The 17657-nt window shown below is 43.4% G+C and overlaps 1 protein-coding gene across 3 annotated transcripts in view; it reads left to right on the top strand.

The window, feature by feature from the left end:
• The window catches only part of stab1 (stabilin 1), a 108918-nt gene that overhangs the window by 72254 nt on the left and 19007 nt on the right, over window positions 1-17657 (top strand). For all 3 annotated transcript variants that reach the window (XM_068314994.1, XM_068314996.1, XM_068314997.1), the window contains 3 exons: window positions 4838-4987; window positions 7015-7119; window positions 11833-11949. In XM_068314994.1, coding sequence (XP_068171095.1) covers window positions 4838-4987; window positions 7015-7119; window positions 11833-11949 — 372 coding nt within the window. The remainder of the gene's footprint in view (window positions 1-4837; window positions 4988-7014; window positions 7120-11832; window positions 11950-17657) is intronic.

The following is a 17657-nucleotide window of genomic DNA, read 5'->3' as shown; positions in this document are numbered from 1 at the left end:
AACCTCCTCTTTGGTCTTCCTCTAGGCCTCCTGCCTGGCAGTTCAAAACTCAGCATCCTTCTACCAATATATTCACTATCTCTCCCCTGGACATGTCCAAACCATCTCAGTCTGGCCTCTCTGACTTTATCTCCAGAACCTCTAACATGTGCTGTCCCTCTGATGGACTCATTCCTGATCCTATCCATCCTGGTCACTCCCAGAGAGAACCTCAGCATCTTCATCTCTGCTACCTCCAGCTCTGTCTCCTGTCTCTTCCTCAGTGACACTGTCTCTAGACCAAACAACATCGCTGGTCTCACCACAGTTTTGTACACCTTTCCTTTCATTTTAGCTGAAACTCTTCTATCACACATCACACCTGACACTTTCCTCCACCCGTTCCATCCTGCCTGGACACGCTTCTTCACCTCTTTTTCCACACTCTCCATTGCTCTGGACTGTTGAGCCTAAGTACTTCAAATCCTCCACCTTCTTGATCTCTTCTCCCTGTAACCTCACTCTTCCACTTGGGTCCCTCTCATTCACACACATGTACTCTGTCTTACTGCGGCTAACCTTCATTCCTCTCCTTTCCAGGACAAACCTCCACCTCTCTAGCTTCTCCTCCACCTGTTCCCTGCTCTGACTGCAGATCACAATGTCATCTGCAAACATCATAGTCCATGGAGATTCCTGTCTAACCTCGTCTGTCAGCCTGTCCATCACCATAGCGAACAAGAAGGGGCTCAGAGCTGATCCCTGATGCAGTCCCACCGCCACCTTGAACTCCTCTGTCACACCTACAGCACACCTCACCACTGTCTTACAGTCCTCATACATGTCCTGCACCTCTCTAACATACTTCTCTGCCACTCCAGACTTCCTCATACAATACCACAGTTCCTCTCTGGACACCCTGTCACCAGCTTTCTCCAGATCTACAAAAACACAATGCAGCTCCCTCTGGCCTTCTCTGTAGTTCTCTATCAATATCCTCAAAGCAAATACTGCATCTGTAGTACTCTGTTTTGGCATGAAACCATACTTCTTCTTCTTCTTCTTTTCCTTTCGGCTTTTCCCTTCAGGGGTCGCCACAGCGAATCAATTTCCTCCATCTAGCCCTGTCCTTTGAATCCTCTTCTCTCACACCAACTACCTTCATGTCTTCCCTCACTACATCCATAAACCTCCTCTTTGGTCTTCCTCTAGGCCTCCTGCCTGGCAGTTCAAAACTCAACATCCGTCTACCAATATGTTCACTATCTCTCCTCTGGACATGTCCAAACCATCTCAGTCTGGCCTCTCTGACTTTATCTCCAAAACTTCTAACATGTGCTGTCCCTCTGATGTACTCATTCCTGATCCTATCCTTCCTGGTCACTCTCAGAGAGAACCTCAGCATCTTCATCTCTGCTACCTCCAGCTCTGTCTCCTGTCTTTTCTTCAGTGACACTGTCTCTAGACCAAACAACATCGCTGGTCTCACCACAGTTTTGTACACCTTTCCTTTCATTTTAGCTGAAACTCTTCTATCACACATCACACCTGACACCTTCCTCCATCCGTTCCATCCTGCCTGTATACGCTTCTTCACCTCTTTTTCACACTCTCCATTGCTCTGGACTGTTGAGCCTAAGTACTTAAAATCCTCCACCTTCTTGATCTCTTCTCCCTGCAACCTCACTCTTCCACTTGGGTTCCTCTCATTCACACACATGTACTCTGTCTTACTGCGGCTAACCTTCATTCCTCTACTTTCCAGGACAAACCTCCACCTCTCTAGCTTCTCCTCCACCTGTTCCCTGCTCTAACTGCAGATCACAATGTCATCTGCAAACATCATAGTCCATGGAGATTCCTGTCTAACCTCATCTGTCAGCCTGTCCATCACCATAGCAACAAGAAGGGGCTCAGAGCTGATCCCTGATGCAGTCCCACCTCCACCTTGAACTCCTCTGTCACACCTACAGCACACCTCACCACTGTCTTACAGTCCTCATACATGTCCTGCACCGCTCTAACATACTTCTCTGCCACTCCAGACTTCCTCATACAATACCACAGTTCCTCTCTGGGCACCCTGTCATAAGCTTTCTCCAGATCTACAAAAACACAATGCAGCTCCCTCTGGCCTTCTCTATACTTCTCTATCAACATCCTCAACGCAAATACTGCATCTGTAGTACTCTTTTTTGGCATGAACCCATACTGCTGCTCACAAATGTTCACTTCTGCCCTTAGTCTAGCTTCCACTACTCTCTCCTGGATACCAAACCTGCCCATCACATCCTCATCACCTCTGTTTCCTGCACCAACATGTCCATTGAAGTCTGCTCCAATGACAACTCTCTCACTTCTAGGCATGCTCTGCATCACTTCATCAAGGTCTGACCAGAATTTCTCCTTCTCCTCCAGCTCACATCCTACCTGTAGAGCATACCCGCTAACAACATTGAACATCACACCTTCTATTTCTAGCTTCAGACTCATCACTCTATCTGACACTCTTTTTATCTCCAGGACATTCCTAACAAACTCCTCCTTCAAGATAACTCCTCCTCCATTTCTCTTCCCATCTACACCATGATAGAACAACTTGAACCCTGCTCCTAAACTTCTAGCCTTGCTATCTTTCCACCTGGTCTCCTGGACACACAGTATGTCTACCTTCCTTCTCTGCATCATGTCAACCAACTCTCTACCTTTTCCTGTCATAGTTCCAACATTCAACGTCCCTACTCTTAGTCCTATACTCTTGGTGTTCCTCTTCTCTTTTTTCGTGCGAACGCACTTTCCTCCTATCCTTCTTCGACCAACAGTAATCCAATTTCCACCGGCGCCCTGTAGGTCAACAGCGCCGATGGCGGTCGTTGTTAACCCGGGCCTCGACCGATCCGGTATGGAAGTCATAGGTTTGATTCGCATCTTTGATTTGGCAAAAGTTTTACGCCGGATGCCCTTCCTGACGCAACCCTCTGTATTAATCCGGGCTTGGGACCGGCACAATAAGACACTGGCTTGTGTCCTCTTGTGGCTACATTGGCATGAAACCATACTGCTGCTCACAAATGTTCACTTCTGCCCTTAGTCTACCTTCCACTACTCTCTCCAATAACTTCATTGTATGGATCATCAGCTTTATTCCTCTGTAGTCGCCACAAGTCTGCACATCTCCCTTGTTCTTAAAAATGGGCACCAGCACACTTCTCCTCCATTCCTCAGGCATCTTCTCACTATCTAAGGTCCTGTTGAACAACCCAGCCAGAAACTCTACTGCCACCTCTCCTAGACACTTCCATACCTCTACAGGTATATCATCAGGACCGACTGCCTTTCCACTCTTCATCCTCTTCAGTGCCCTCCTCACTTCATCCTGACTAATCTTTGCTACATCCTGGTCCACAACAGTCACCTCTTCTAGTCTTTGTTTTTTTTCATTTTCCACGTTCATCAACTCTTCAAAGTACTCTTTCCATCTTCCCATTACACTAGTGGCACCTGTCAATAGACTTCCATCCCTATCCTTAATCACCCTAACCTGCTGCACGTCCTTCCCATCTCTGTCTCTCTGTCTTGCCAACTGGTATAGATCAGTCTCTCCCTCCTTACTGTCCAACCTAGCATACAAGTCATCATAAGCTTCTTGTTTGGCCTTTGCTACCTCTACCTTCACCTTACGCTTCATCTCCCCGTACTCCTGTCTACTCTCCTCAGTCCTCTCAGTGTCCCACTTCCTCTTAGCTAACCTCTTTCTCTGTATACACTCCTGTACCTCCTCAATCCACCACCAAGTCTCCTTATCTACTTTCCTTCCAGATAACACACCAAGTACTCTTCTACCTGTCTCCCTGATCACATTAGCTGTAGTTGTCCAGTCATCTGGAAGCACCTCCTGACCACCCAGAGCCTGTCTTAACTCCTTCCTAAAAGTCATGCAACACTCTTCCTTTTTCAGCTTCCACCATTTCGTCTTCTGCTTTGTCTTTGTCCTCTTCATCTTCCTCACCACCAGAGTCATCCTACACACCACCATCCTATGCTGTTTGGCTACACTCTCACCTACCACTACTTTACAGTCACTGATCTCCTTCAGGTTACACCGTCTACACCAGATGTAGTCTACCTGTGTGCTCCTACCACCACTCTTATAGGTCACCCTATGTTCCTGCCTCTTCTGGAAGAAAGTATTCACTACAGCCATTTCCATCCTTTTTGCAAAGTCAACTACCATCTATCCTTCTGCGTTCCTCTCTTGGATACCAAACCTGCCATCACCTCCTCATCCCCTCTGTTTCTTGCACCAACATGTCCATTGAAGTCTGCACCAATGACAACTCTCTCACTTCTAGGTATGCTCTGCATCACTTCATCAAAGTCCAACCAGAATTTCTCCTTCTCCTCCAGCTCACATCCTACCTGTGGAGCATACCCACTAACAACATTGAACATCACACCTTCTATTTCTAGCTTCAGACTCATCACTCTATCTGACACTCTTTTTATCTCCAGGACATTCCTAACAAACTCCTCCTTCAAGATAACTCCTCCTCCATTTCTCTTCCCATCTACACCATGATAGAACAACTTGAACCCTGTTCCTAAACTTCTAGCCTTGCTACCTTTCCACCTTACGCTGCATCTCCCTGTACTCCTGTCTACTCTCCTCAGTCCTCTCAGTGTCCCACTTCTTTTTAGCTAACCTCTTTCTCTGCCTAATGCATATTCTAATTAAACTAATAGTCATACCTTCAGAAGAATCAGATTTTAGACCCAGTACCATGCACAGTGCCTCTTTTGCAGGTGACGACTCTTATCCTCACTGTATTGTTGACCATCCCTTCCTGGTATGTTTCAGTTTGTCCAGGTGGCATTGGGGCCCCTTGTAACAATCATGGTGAGTGTGATGATGATGTCAAAGGTTCAGGAAGATGCCGTTGCCATCAAGGATACAAAGGAGAAGCCTGTGAATTGTGTTCCAGCGGCCACTATGGCCCAAACTGTACTGGTAAGGTGACAACAGAGAGTGCAGTGTGATATGAGTTTAACCCAAAAGAGGGATATAGAGAGCTAGTCCTCATTTTACGAACATTTGACTAACGAAAATTCAGAGATACGGACAAATGTGTCTCCATATTCGACTATTGTACTGCAGTTCTCCTTTCTGCCACAACCCCCACCGAGCAGCACCACTGTGTTCACACCTCTCTTGTCTCCCCCTGTCCCCAAAACAGCTCGTATAGCTACTAAAATAGTCGTAAAAGCAATGAAATGCTTACAAATGGTTAGATAGATAGATAGATAGATAGATAGATAGATAGGTAGGTAGGTAGATAGATAGATAGATAGATAGATAGATAGATAGATAGATAGATAGATAGATAGATAGATAGATAGATAGATAGGTAGGTAGGTAGGTAGGTAGGTAGATAGATAGATAGATAGATAGATAGATAGGTAGGTAGGTAGGTAGGTAGGTAGGTAGGTAGGTAGGTAGGTAGGTAGGTAGGTAGGTAGGTAGATAGATAGATAGATAGATAGATAGATAGATAGATAGATAGATAGATAGATAGATAGATACTTTATAAATCCCAGAGGAAATCGTATATAGCCACCGCTCAGGCATTACATAACGAATAAAACTGGATAAACACCAGGAGAAAAAGAAACACTGACATCACAGGACATACACTACACTAACAGAAACATGCAGCACTAACAGGACTTATATACTAAACTATAACTAAAATATAAACACTATAAAATTAAAATATAAACAGTATAAAATTTAAAAAATATAACAGTATTAAATTAAAATATAAACAGTATAAAATTAAAATATAAACAGTATAAAATTAAATTAAAATATAAAACAGTATAAAATTTAAAAATATAAACAGTATAAACTTAAATTAAATTAAATTACATTAAATCCATTCAACCCCGTGCTGACCTCGCCACCTCCCCCCCGCTCCTCCTGAGAGAGTCATTGTACCCCCTGATGGCACGGGGCACGAAGGAGGACCTCAGCCTCTCTGTGGAGGTGCTGTGTGACAGCAGTCTGCCGCTGAAGGTGCTCCTCTGCTGGGAGAAGGTGGTGTGTAGGGGGTGGCTGGTGTTGTTAACGATAGCCTTAACTTTAGACATGGTCCTGCTCTCCAGAAGCATATCCACAGAGTCCAGGCTCAGCCCGACCACTGAGCCCGCTCTGTGGATGAGTCTGTTCAGACGGTCCATATCTCTTTTCCTGGCCCCCCCACCCCAACACACAATGGCGTATGACAGCACACTGGAGACTACGGACTGATAGAACATGAGAAGGAGCTCAGGACAGATGTTGAAGGAGGCCAGCCTCCTCAGGAAGTACATCCTGCTCTGCCCCTTCTTGTACACACAGTCCCAGTTGAGTGACCAGTCCAGTCTGCTGTCTAGCTGCAGTCCCAGGTACTGATAGTTTCCTACCACCCCCACCTCACTGCCCTCCATGATCACTGGCTGTGGAGAGGGAGGTACCCGCTGGAAATCCAGCACCATCTCCTTTGTCTTGGAGACATTGAGCTGGAGCTGGTTCTGTTGGCACCACTCCACGAAGTCAGCCACCAATGCCCTGTACCCCCCCTCATCACCCTCCCGGATACATGCCACTATCGATTAGTGCCACTTATTGATCAAGAATCTGACCAAGAATTGATTTGTCCATGTTAAATACTTTATCAGCTGTCAGGGAAACACTTAACAGGATTCAAACCTACATTTTTTCTGAACTGCACCTTGGGCTACAGTTAGCGGAGTATCGTTAGCGTCATATTTAACTCATATCCACAGACTTTTACCTTGTGATGTTATAAGACTTTCCCAACACATTTTAAACATTTTTTACTAATACGTCAAAATTATTCCAATGTCACCTAAAATTATCTTTTGATAAAATGAAAAATATTTATTTTGCAGAAACCCGACACCTTACGTAGACGCCTCACATCCTCACAACTGCGTTGTCAGATTTCTCTGAATTACTGGTGGTCTCTTTCTCAGCCTGCAGCTGTGGGAAGCAGGGCCGATGTGATCAGGGCATGGAGGGTTCTGGGAAATGTGTCTGTAAACTGGGCTGGACCGGTGAGAACTGCCAGATTGACAGAGGTGAGTTTCCCCTCCAGATATGAGGATTTGTATAAAATTAATGTTGTGATATTTTTAAGAATAGATTTGGAAACACTTTGTCAAACAATATTTATTGTTATTAACTATTTCTGAAAAACGCTGGCCCAAACTCAATAATGAGAACCAATGAAAATACAGTAATCGATCGCTTAATCACCCTTCAAAATGCACAGCTTCACTGCATCGTGGATTTTTAGTAGGTAGTCACGTGATACCGTATACGCTTGCTATTGGCTGACAGCATTCGTGAGTGCGCTGCGTTCCAAGACTGAGGGAACACAGCACACTCCTGTGTATTAAAGAAACACTTCTTTAATACAAACTTGTTTTAAACAGTCTATCAGAGTGTGGGAAAAGCTAATAAAGATAGAAGGTGGTTTAATATCAGTATGGGGAGGGTTCAGAAACATTTAAATTACCGTAAATAATAAGACAAATAGTTTGTCGCTATATCGCGGAATTTCATTTTTCACGGTTGATTCCTGGAATGCATTAACCGAGAGTATCGAGGGATTACCGTATCTCACACGTAAGTTTCATTTTAATGCAGAACTCTTTGGGCTACAGGTCATTGTGAGTTCATAACAGTCAAACGTTGACATGAAATGCAACAGCTTAGCTCATTGTGCTGTGATACACTAAAAAAATGCAATAATTTTTTTTCATGTGTTAAAAATCAAAGGCTTTTAAAAATATTTGCTGACGTGTGCATTCATCAGCACTGTGTTTGCCATCACGTTGAGACACCTTTTAACTTCTTATTGTATTAATACACATTCTCTCTCTGTTGCTTGAATATTATCAGCTCTACCATCAACCCATTCCATTATGGGGCGGTAGTGGCTCAGTGGTAAAGCGGGCGGTAGAGCGTGTTGTCCTATGATTTCAAGATCGGTGGTTCGATTCCCGCTCCCGCCCAAAAAAAAACAAAACCCGGAGGTGAGCTGACAGTGGGAGGTGTCAGCTCACCTCTGGAGCACTGCCGAGGCGCCCTTGAGCAAGGTGCCGTCCCCTTTACAAAGTTGCTCATTTAAGGCGCACCAAGATGGAGCTGCCTGCATCTCTACCTCCCTTGCATGCCTACAGGTCCCCTTATGTATGTGTGTGTGTGCTACAGGGGCCTGTAAACACTAATATATATATGCATGCGTTTGAGTCATTAGCTAGAGTGTGCATTCTTAATTTCCCTTCAGGGATCAAAACAGTATATAAAAAAATTAAAATTTCCTCAACCTGGAAACATGCCTAAACACATAAAAATCTATAGATACAGGGAAGGTGGTGGGGTGGGGTTTCATTTTTCTTAAGGACAGGAGACAGTGTAAAATACAAGATATTTATTTGTCAATTCAAATCATGCATTGGTTGCGTAGCAGTACAATAATATCATCAATAGGTTGAGTATGAGTCCAATAACATCATCAGAAGGTTGACAGACAGACAGGTTCAACAAACAGACAAGTTCAACAAATACTTATCTAAGAATGATGAGAGCTCTGGAGACGATGAAAAAGTCCTCTGGTGTGTTGTTGCAGAGTACTCTGGGAAGATGAAAAACTTCAAGTACAAACTAAAACATGGATCACATCTCTTTTTATACTCTAAAGGCGTAACTATGGAGGTGTGAATCAGTTGTTTAACTTCATTCCCTCTGCTCTCCACTAACCTTTCCCCCATTTTCAGTAGGTGCATCATGACCTCAAGAAGTTAGCAGAGACGTCTAGTCGACAGTTTCACATGGCTGATGACATAACCTAATCAGTCATGCGGACATTTAGTGCAGACAAAATTATTAACAGATACTGACATTTACGCAAACACTTCTAAAAACAGATTAGATTCTTGCAGAATCTTTCATGACCTCGAGACTTCCTGTGGCCGTTTCTCCCAAGTGCTGAAAGATTTGACACACACACACACTCCAGATTTTTGGGTCAAGAAATTATATTATTTTATTATATTATTATATTATTTTATTGTATTATTTTATTGTATTAAAAACTTTCCACCACACTGCATCTATATCTCAGTTCAACTTGGACATCACATAGCACATTCCTGAGGAGAGGGATCTCGGACGAGTTTACCATTTGAGTAGATGGGTAGGACATTAACTACATTGTTCTCTGGACTAAAGGGACCATGATGTTAATTAAATGTCAACAGAACTATAACAATACAACACACAGAGGTGACAGCGGCTAAGGACAAGGTGCCGTAATGTTTCTCAAAAATATGTATTTGGAGAGAGGGAGAGACAGCTATTGGTCACAGGTGAATGCTTGGACTTGTCACATGGGGAATCTCGTCTTACAGCCCAAATTTCAGGACTTTACTGGCATTATATTTATATTGTGTTTCGTACTGTTTTGTGGTACACATGAAATTGCATGTTGAGTAAAGACCAAACAACACGCTTTCCTGCGCCCGATGTCTCGCTTCAGCCTCCGTTTGTGGTTCTGTTCTTTTCCTGTGTCCAGTTTATCAGCAGGACCTGGATATTTCAGTACAATACAATACATCACAATACATTACATTACAATACGGGGGCGGCACAGTGCCGCCTCACAACACGGCGGACCAGGGTTCGAGTCCCGCTCTGTGAGTTCGCATGCTCTCCCCATGTCTGCGTGGGTTCTCTGCGGGTTCTCCGGCTTCCTCCCACCGCCATAAGCATGCACTTCAGGTTGATTGGTCGTTCCAAATTGCCCGTAGGGATGAGTGTGTGTGTGCATGGTTGTATGTCTGTGTGTGGCTCCGCAGTGCACTGTCTTTGTGCCTGGAGTGTCCCCCGCCTCACGCCCTATGCCGCCGAGATAGGCTCCGGCTTCCCGTGACCAGCTGCGGCGGATATAACGGTGGTAATCTGACGATGACTGACTGACTGACATTACAGTACATTACATTACATTACAATACAATACATTACATTACAATACATTAAAATATATTACATTACAATACAATACATTACATTACAGTACAATACATGACATTACATTACATTACAATACAATACATTACATTACAATACATTACATTACAGTACAATACATGACATTACATTACATTACATTACAATACAATACATTACATTACAATACATTACATTACAATACATTAAAATACAATACATAACATTACAATAAATTACATTACAATACATTGCAATGCATCACATTACAATACATTACAGTATATTACAATACATTACAATACATTACATTACCATAAAATTCAATACAATACATTACATTACAATACATTAAATTACAATACATTACAATACAATACATTACAATACATGACATGACATGATATTACAATACAATACATTACATTACAATACAATAGATTACAATGCATGCATGCCATCACACACCTAAACTCAAAACTCAAACACCCACTGACACCCCCCCCCCTAACACACACACACACACACACACACACACACACACACACACACACACACACACACACACACACACACACACACACACACACACACACAAACACACACTTTAAAACTCCTCAATCGGGCACATGCAATATGCCATGCTGGGTATGGCGCCTCATGTGAATTTGATGTAAGCATCTGCTAACAATCAGAAGCGTAACGACTGCATATACTTGTACTTGTATTTATTCTTACTCTTTTTCTACTGTAAATTATTGCACTGCAGGGAATTGCTCAAATCTCGTTATACTATGTATAGTGACAATAAAAGGCTTTCTATTCTATTTTCTATTTCTACAATACATTACATTACATTACATTACAATACAATACAATACATGACATTACAATACATTACATTACATTACATTACATGGCATTACATGACATGACATTACACTACAACACAATACATTACAATACAATACGGGGATGACACGGCAGGGCTAACCACTGCGCCACCGTGCCGCCCCACAACACGGCGGACCCGGGTTCGAATCCCGCTCTGTGCGGAGTTTGCATGCTCTCCCCGTGTCTGCGTGGGTTCTCTCCCCGGGTTCTCCAAAAGCATGCGCTTCAGGTTGATTGGCCGTTCCAATTTACGTAGGAATTACGTAGGAATGAGTGTGTGTGTGCATGGTTGTCTGTCTGTGTGTGGCTCTGAGGTGCACTGGCGTCATGCCCGGAGTGTCCCCCGCCTCACGCCCTATGCCGCCGAGATAGGCTCCGGCTCCCAGTGACCCGCTGTGGCGGATATAGCGGTGGTAATATGAAGAAGACTGACTGACAATACAATACATTACATTACAATACATTACAATATATTACATTACAGCCTGTCGAAAACCCACTGACAAAATCATTTCAGAAAAGATGATGAGCAGAAGAACCTCCAAAGAGAACAACTTATTCCATGTTGATTGCCTGTTGTTCCTCAAAACTAATGAATGGTTTGATTTCTTCCCCCTTATGTCTCCATAATTAATGAACTTAATTATTTAATGAAAAAATATTTGAAGTATGTTAAATGAGAAACATAACATTTCCATCCATCCATCCATCCATCCATCCATCCATGGTATAAATTCAGATTATACATTTCTCAACATTTCCTGTTGTAGACCAACAGGATGGTGAGTGTTTCTGTTATCTCAGTGTTTCTCCTTCACATCTTTATATCTTAAAACTGTCTGTCTTTTGTCTTCATGGGATTATTAATCTCTTTGTCTTTCCAGGCTCAATCCCAGAGGAATGCCAGCACTGCCATGTTCAGTCTGACTGTGTTCCAGATGCTGGCTGTCAATGTAAACCTGGGTTTCAGGGAAATGGAACCTTCTGCAGTCCAGAACCACGTAAGTGTTCTGCAGCTCAGTTTCATGCTTCCCTTTTACCTCTTAAGGATGATAGTGGTTAATCTGTGATTTAATATAATAAAATATTATAATTCTAATGCCCTATGACTGCAAGGGGCTATGTGTTTTTAAGATTGTGATTAAAAAAGTCTTCACAACCTTGACAGGAAGAGAAATATTTAGTTGAAGGCCTACTGAATGAAGTGACACCACATCTGCAGCTCAAAAGAACAAATGAAGATGTTCTTCTCTGAGACAGAGACGGAATGTAGCGCACTTCTGTGTATTAAAGAAACTCTTAAAAGTGCTTTAAACAGTTTATCAGAGTGTTTTAAAGGTAATGCAGATAGAAGGTGGTTAAATGTCAGTATGGGGAGGGGTCAGAAACGTTTAAATTACCATTAATGATAAAATAAATAGTTCATAGCTGTATCACAGAATTTCAATTTTCATGGGTAGTCCTGGAAAGCATTAACTGCGAGTAATGAAGGATTACTGTATCAACATTATAAACTGAAATTAGAACCAAAGATAAGAACAAAATGCCAAAGGAGGCTGGCTGGTATCTGACATCAATCAATCAGTCAGTCATCTTCAGATTACCACCGCTGTATCCGCCGCAGCGGGTCATGGGGAGCATCAATCAATCATCTTTTATTTATATAGCACTGAATCATATCAAAAGACATTTCAAAACGCTTTACAGATAGAAAGCCAACAATGCTCTCCAGAGCAGCATAAGGAACAGTGGGGGGGGGGGACTCCGTCATTGAGGAAGAAATTCTGGGCAGGACCCAGGCTCTGGAGGGGGGTCATCCACCTTGACCTGTTGGTTGGGAAATAGAAATATAGTGCCTATAGTGCACTGTTGCTGAATTGTGTGTGTGGGGGGGTTCCAGGCCTTTGGGTATCCTGTCTTCCATCCACGTTCTCCACCTGTGGAACAGAGGCACAGAGACAGCTGCAGTATTGTGCAGACAGAGAGTGGGATTTGACAGTAATAGTAATAAATTCTAAGAGCATACAAAGATAAAGAAAGTGAAGGAGAAGTGACAGAAGCTCCAGAGTATCTCCCTTTAACGGGAGAGACGGAGAAAAATACTCAGCAGCCTAGGCCTACAGCAGTATATCTAGTGGGGGGGGGGGGGTATTTCTAATTGTAGGCTCTATCAAAGAGGAGGGTTTTTAGTCTACTCTTAAATAAGCTAAGGGAGTCTGCCCCCCCCCCCCCGGACCGAAGCTGGGAGATCGTTCCAGAGTAAAGGGGCAGATAGCTGAAGCTTCTGCCCCCTGTTCTACTCTTAAAAACCCGACAGGTCACCAGAAATCCTGCATCCTCTGATTGAAGGGCCCTGGGGGTGGGGGTGGGGTGATACACTTCAATAAGATCTTCAATGTCAGACGGAGCCTTACAGTGGAGAGCTTTACATGTAGTCATAAGGACTTTCAATTGTATTCTGTGATTAATTGGGAGCCAATGAAGTGACGCTAGGACAGGAGAGATGTGTTCTCTCCTCCCAGTTCAGTCAGTCAGCAGCAGCTGCATTCTGAACTAACTGTAGAGTCCTAAGAGGAGCTAGAACAGCCCATAATAAGGAATTGCAGTAATCCAACCTAGAAGTAACAAAGGCTTTAAAAGGATAAGAAATTTCTAACTTTAGCAATATTTCGCAAGTGAAAGAAGGCGAAAGAAGTCTAGGATACAGACTTGATATGAGAATCAAAGGACAGATCTTGTTCAAAAATTACTCCCAGGTTCCTGACTTCACTGGTGGAGGATAGAGCAATGCCATCTAAGTGAATTGCCATGTTAGAGAAATCAACTCTAAGATGCTTCAGCCCAATAATAATGACTTCAGGTTTGTTACTGTTCAATGTTAAGAAATTGTGAAGCATCCAGAATTTAATATCCCTGAGGCAGGATTCCAATTTAATTAGCTGACCAGATTCATTTGTTTTAATTGATAAATATAATTGAGAATCGTCAGCATAACAACGAAAATTAATGTTATATTTCCTTATAATATTTCCCAATGGTATCATAGAGATTAAACAGAATTGGCCCCAGAACAGATCCTTGAGGTACTTCACAGGTGAGAGTCCCTCGGTCTGAACATCTATTATTGACATAGACAAACTGAAATCGGTCTGATAGATATGACCTAAACCAGTCTAGTGCTGAGTTTTTAATCCCAACTTCCTCTTCCAATCTCCTTAAAATAATATAATGGTCAACAGTATCGAATGCTGTACTCAGGTGTAATAAGAGTAGAACAGACAGAAGACCTTTATCTGACGCTGTTAACAGGTCATTTGAGACTTTTAACATTGCAGTCTCTGTACTGTAGTTTGTTCTAAAACCTGACTGGAAATCCTCTAACAGATTGTTGTCTAACAGGTAGTCATTTAGCTGTTTGGCCACTACGTTCTCTAGGATCTTAGATAGGAATGGTAAGTTAGAGATCGGCCTGTAATTTGAGAGGAGCCAATGTCTAGGTTTGGTTTCTTAAGGAGGGGCTTGATCATAGCCACTTTGAAAGATTTCGGTAAATAACCTAATTTTAAGGATTGATTAATTATGGATATTACAGGTATATTTATTAATGGTAAAATCTTTTTGAGGAGCGTACTTGGAATTTTGTCTAGTAGACAGGGGGAAAGTAGATAAGGAGACTTGGTGGTGGAATGAGGAGGTACAGGAGTGTATACAGAGAAAGAGGTTAGCTAAGAAGTGGGACACTGAAAGGACTGAGGAGAGTAGACAGGAGTACAGGGAGATGCAGCGTAAGGTGAAGGTAGAGGTAGCAAAGGTCAAACAAGAAGCTGATGATGACTTGTATGCTAGGTTGGACAGTAAGGAGGGAGAGACTGATCTATACAGGTTGGCAAGACAGAGAGACAGAGATGGGAAGGACGTGCAGCAGGTTAGGGTGATTAAGGATAGGGATGGAAGTCTATTGACAGGTGCCAGTAGTGTGATGGGAAGATGGAAAGAGTACTTTGAAGAGTTGGTGAACGTGGAAAATGAGAGAGAACAAAGACTAGAAGAGGTGACTGTTGTGGACCAGGATGTAGCAAAGATTAGTCAGGATGAAGTGAGGAGGACATTGACGAGTGGAAAGGCAGTCAGTCCTGATGATATACCTGTAGAGGTTTGGAAGTGTCTAGGAGAGGTGGCAGTAGAGTTTCTGACTGGGTTGTTCAACAGGATCATAGACAGTGAGAAGATGCCTGAGGAATGGAGGAGAAGTGTGCTGGTGCCCATTTTTAAGAACAAGGGAGATGTGCAGAGTTGTGGCAACTACAGAGGAGTAAAGCTGATGAGCCATACAATGAAGTTATGGGAGAGAGTAGTGGAAGCTAGACTAAGGGCAGAAGTGAACATTTGTGAGCAGCAGTATGGTTTCATGCCAAAACAGAGTACTACAGATGCAGTATTTGCTTTGAGGATGTTGTTAGAGAAGTACAGAGAAGGCCAGAGGGAGCTGCATTGTGTTTTTGTAGATCTGGAGAAAGCTGATGACAGGGTGTCCAGAGAGGAACTGTGGTATTGTATGAGGAAGTCTGGAGTGGCAGAGAAGTATGTTAGAGCGGTGCAGGACATGTATGAGGACTGTAAGACAGTGGTGAGGTGTGTGTAGGTGTGACAGAGGAGTTCAAGGTGGAGGTGGGACTGCATCAGGGATCAGCTCTGAGCCCCTTCTTGTTGCTATGGTGATGGACAGGCTGACAGACGAGGTTAGACTGGAATCTCCATGGACTATGATGTTTGCAGATGACATTGTGATCTGCAGTGAGAGCAGGGAACAGGTGGAGGAGAAGCTAGAGAGGTGGAGGTTTGTCCTGGAAAGGAGAGGAATGAAGGTTAGCCGCAGTAAGACAGAGTACATGTGTGTGAATGAGAGGGACCCAAGTGGAAGAGTGAGGTTACAGGGAGAAGAGATCTAGAAGGTGGAGGATTTGAAGTACTTAGGCTCAACAGTCCAGAGCAATGGAGAGTGTGGAAAAGAGGTGAAGAAGCGTGTCCAGGCAGGATGGAACGGGTGGAGGAAAGTGTCAGGTGTGATGTGTGATAGAAGAGTTTCAGCTAAAATGAAAGGAAAGGTGTACAAAACTGTGGTGAGACCAGCGATGTTGTTTGGTCTAGAGACAGTGTCACTGAGGAAAAGACAGGAGACAGAGCTGGAGGTAGCAGAGATGAAGATGCTGAGGTTCTCTCTGGGAGTGACCAGGATGGATAGGATCAGGAATGAGTACATCAGAGGGACAGCACATGTTAGAGGTTCTGGAGATAAAGTCAGAGAGGCCAGACTGAGATGGTTTGGACATGTCCAGAGGAGAGATAGTGAATATATTGGTAGAAGGATGCTGAGTTTTGAACTGCCAGGCAGGAGGCCTAGAGGAAGACCAAAGAGGAGGTTTATGGATGTAGTGAAAGAGGACATGAAGGTAGTTGGTGTGAGAGAAGAGGATGCAAAGGACAGGGCTAGAAGAAGAAGTATACTTTATCGATCCCTTAGGGGGAAATTACAAAGTCACTCGGTTAGTTTGACAAGTATACAGGGCCCCTAAACACACAAGCACACAAGAGGGCCTGTAAGCATGCAGTTAGTACAATCACATCACTACACACATCAGGGAGGCAGAGTGACGGGCAGCGGCTTCGGAACACGCCCCAATTTGAGCGGCTTGTAGGGAGGACGGCGCCCTGCTCAAGGGCACCTCGGCAGTGGCTGGGAGGTGAGCTGACACCTCCCACTGTCAGCTCACACTCCTGGTGGCATCATGGAGGGAGTGGGACTCGATCAGCCGATGGCTGGGGCGATCCGTCTATGAGGCATCTGCTCTACCGCTGAGCCACTTGCCCCATGATGGAGGCAATTGATTCGCTGTGGCGACCCCTAAAGGGAAAAGCCGAAAGGAAAAGAGAGGAAGACAGGTGGTGGGTTTAGTAGAGGAAATTAGGGAGTTTAAATCAGAGAGTTCCATTTGCTGAAAACACTCCAGGGTATTGCTAGAATTAGTTGCTTCTTCTGCTATCTTATTTGTGTTTGGCAACACGTAATGGATCTCATCTCTAAGACTTGTAATTTTGTGTTGGAAAAACCTAAGAAAGTCATCACATTCCAGATTTAAAGGAATGGTAGGCTCGATGCTGTTGTGTTTTTTAGTCAGCCTGGCTACAGTGCTGAAAAGAAACCGAGGGTTTTTATTTTCCTCTATTAAAGTAGAGTAGTAAGTATTTCTACTTCTACCGAGAGCCTTCTTATGTGACGTAAAGCTGTCTTTCCAGGTTGAATAAGCTAGGTCAGTTTTTGTCGACCCCCAGATGCTCTTCAGCCTGGGGGGGCGCTGTTTAAGGTTGCGGACTGACAAATTAAACCACAGGGCTGACCTTTCCTGTTTTCTAATTTTTCTTTTTAACGGGGCTATGCCATCAAGAGTAGTTTTTAGGATGTTAACCACACTGTGTGTGTGTGTTGGTTCTATGTGTGTGTGTTGTTCTGTACCTCCAACACATGAGGTACATGAGGTTTTCACATGTTCTACGTAAAACACCAACTCCATAATTCATCAACTAAAGCAATGTCTCGTTCCAATCGAAAAAAACACGTCAGCTCATTGATTGTTGTTTCCTTTTTCATAGTATCTGATCAGTTATCAGTTCTGACGGGCATCTGAACAAATTGATTAAACTCTATATAAAT

This window comes from Antennarius striatus, chromosome 5 (genome assembly GCF_040054535.1).
Source record: "Antennarius striatus isolate MH-2024 chromosome 5, ASM4005453v1, whole genome shotgun sequence".
NCBI lineage: Eukaryota > Metazoa > Chordata > Actinopteri > Lophiiformes > Antennariidae > Antennarius > Antennarius striatus.
The sequence above is the reverse complement of the archived record's forward strand: the minus strand, read 5'-3'. Positions and strand labels throughout refer to the sequence as shown.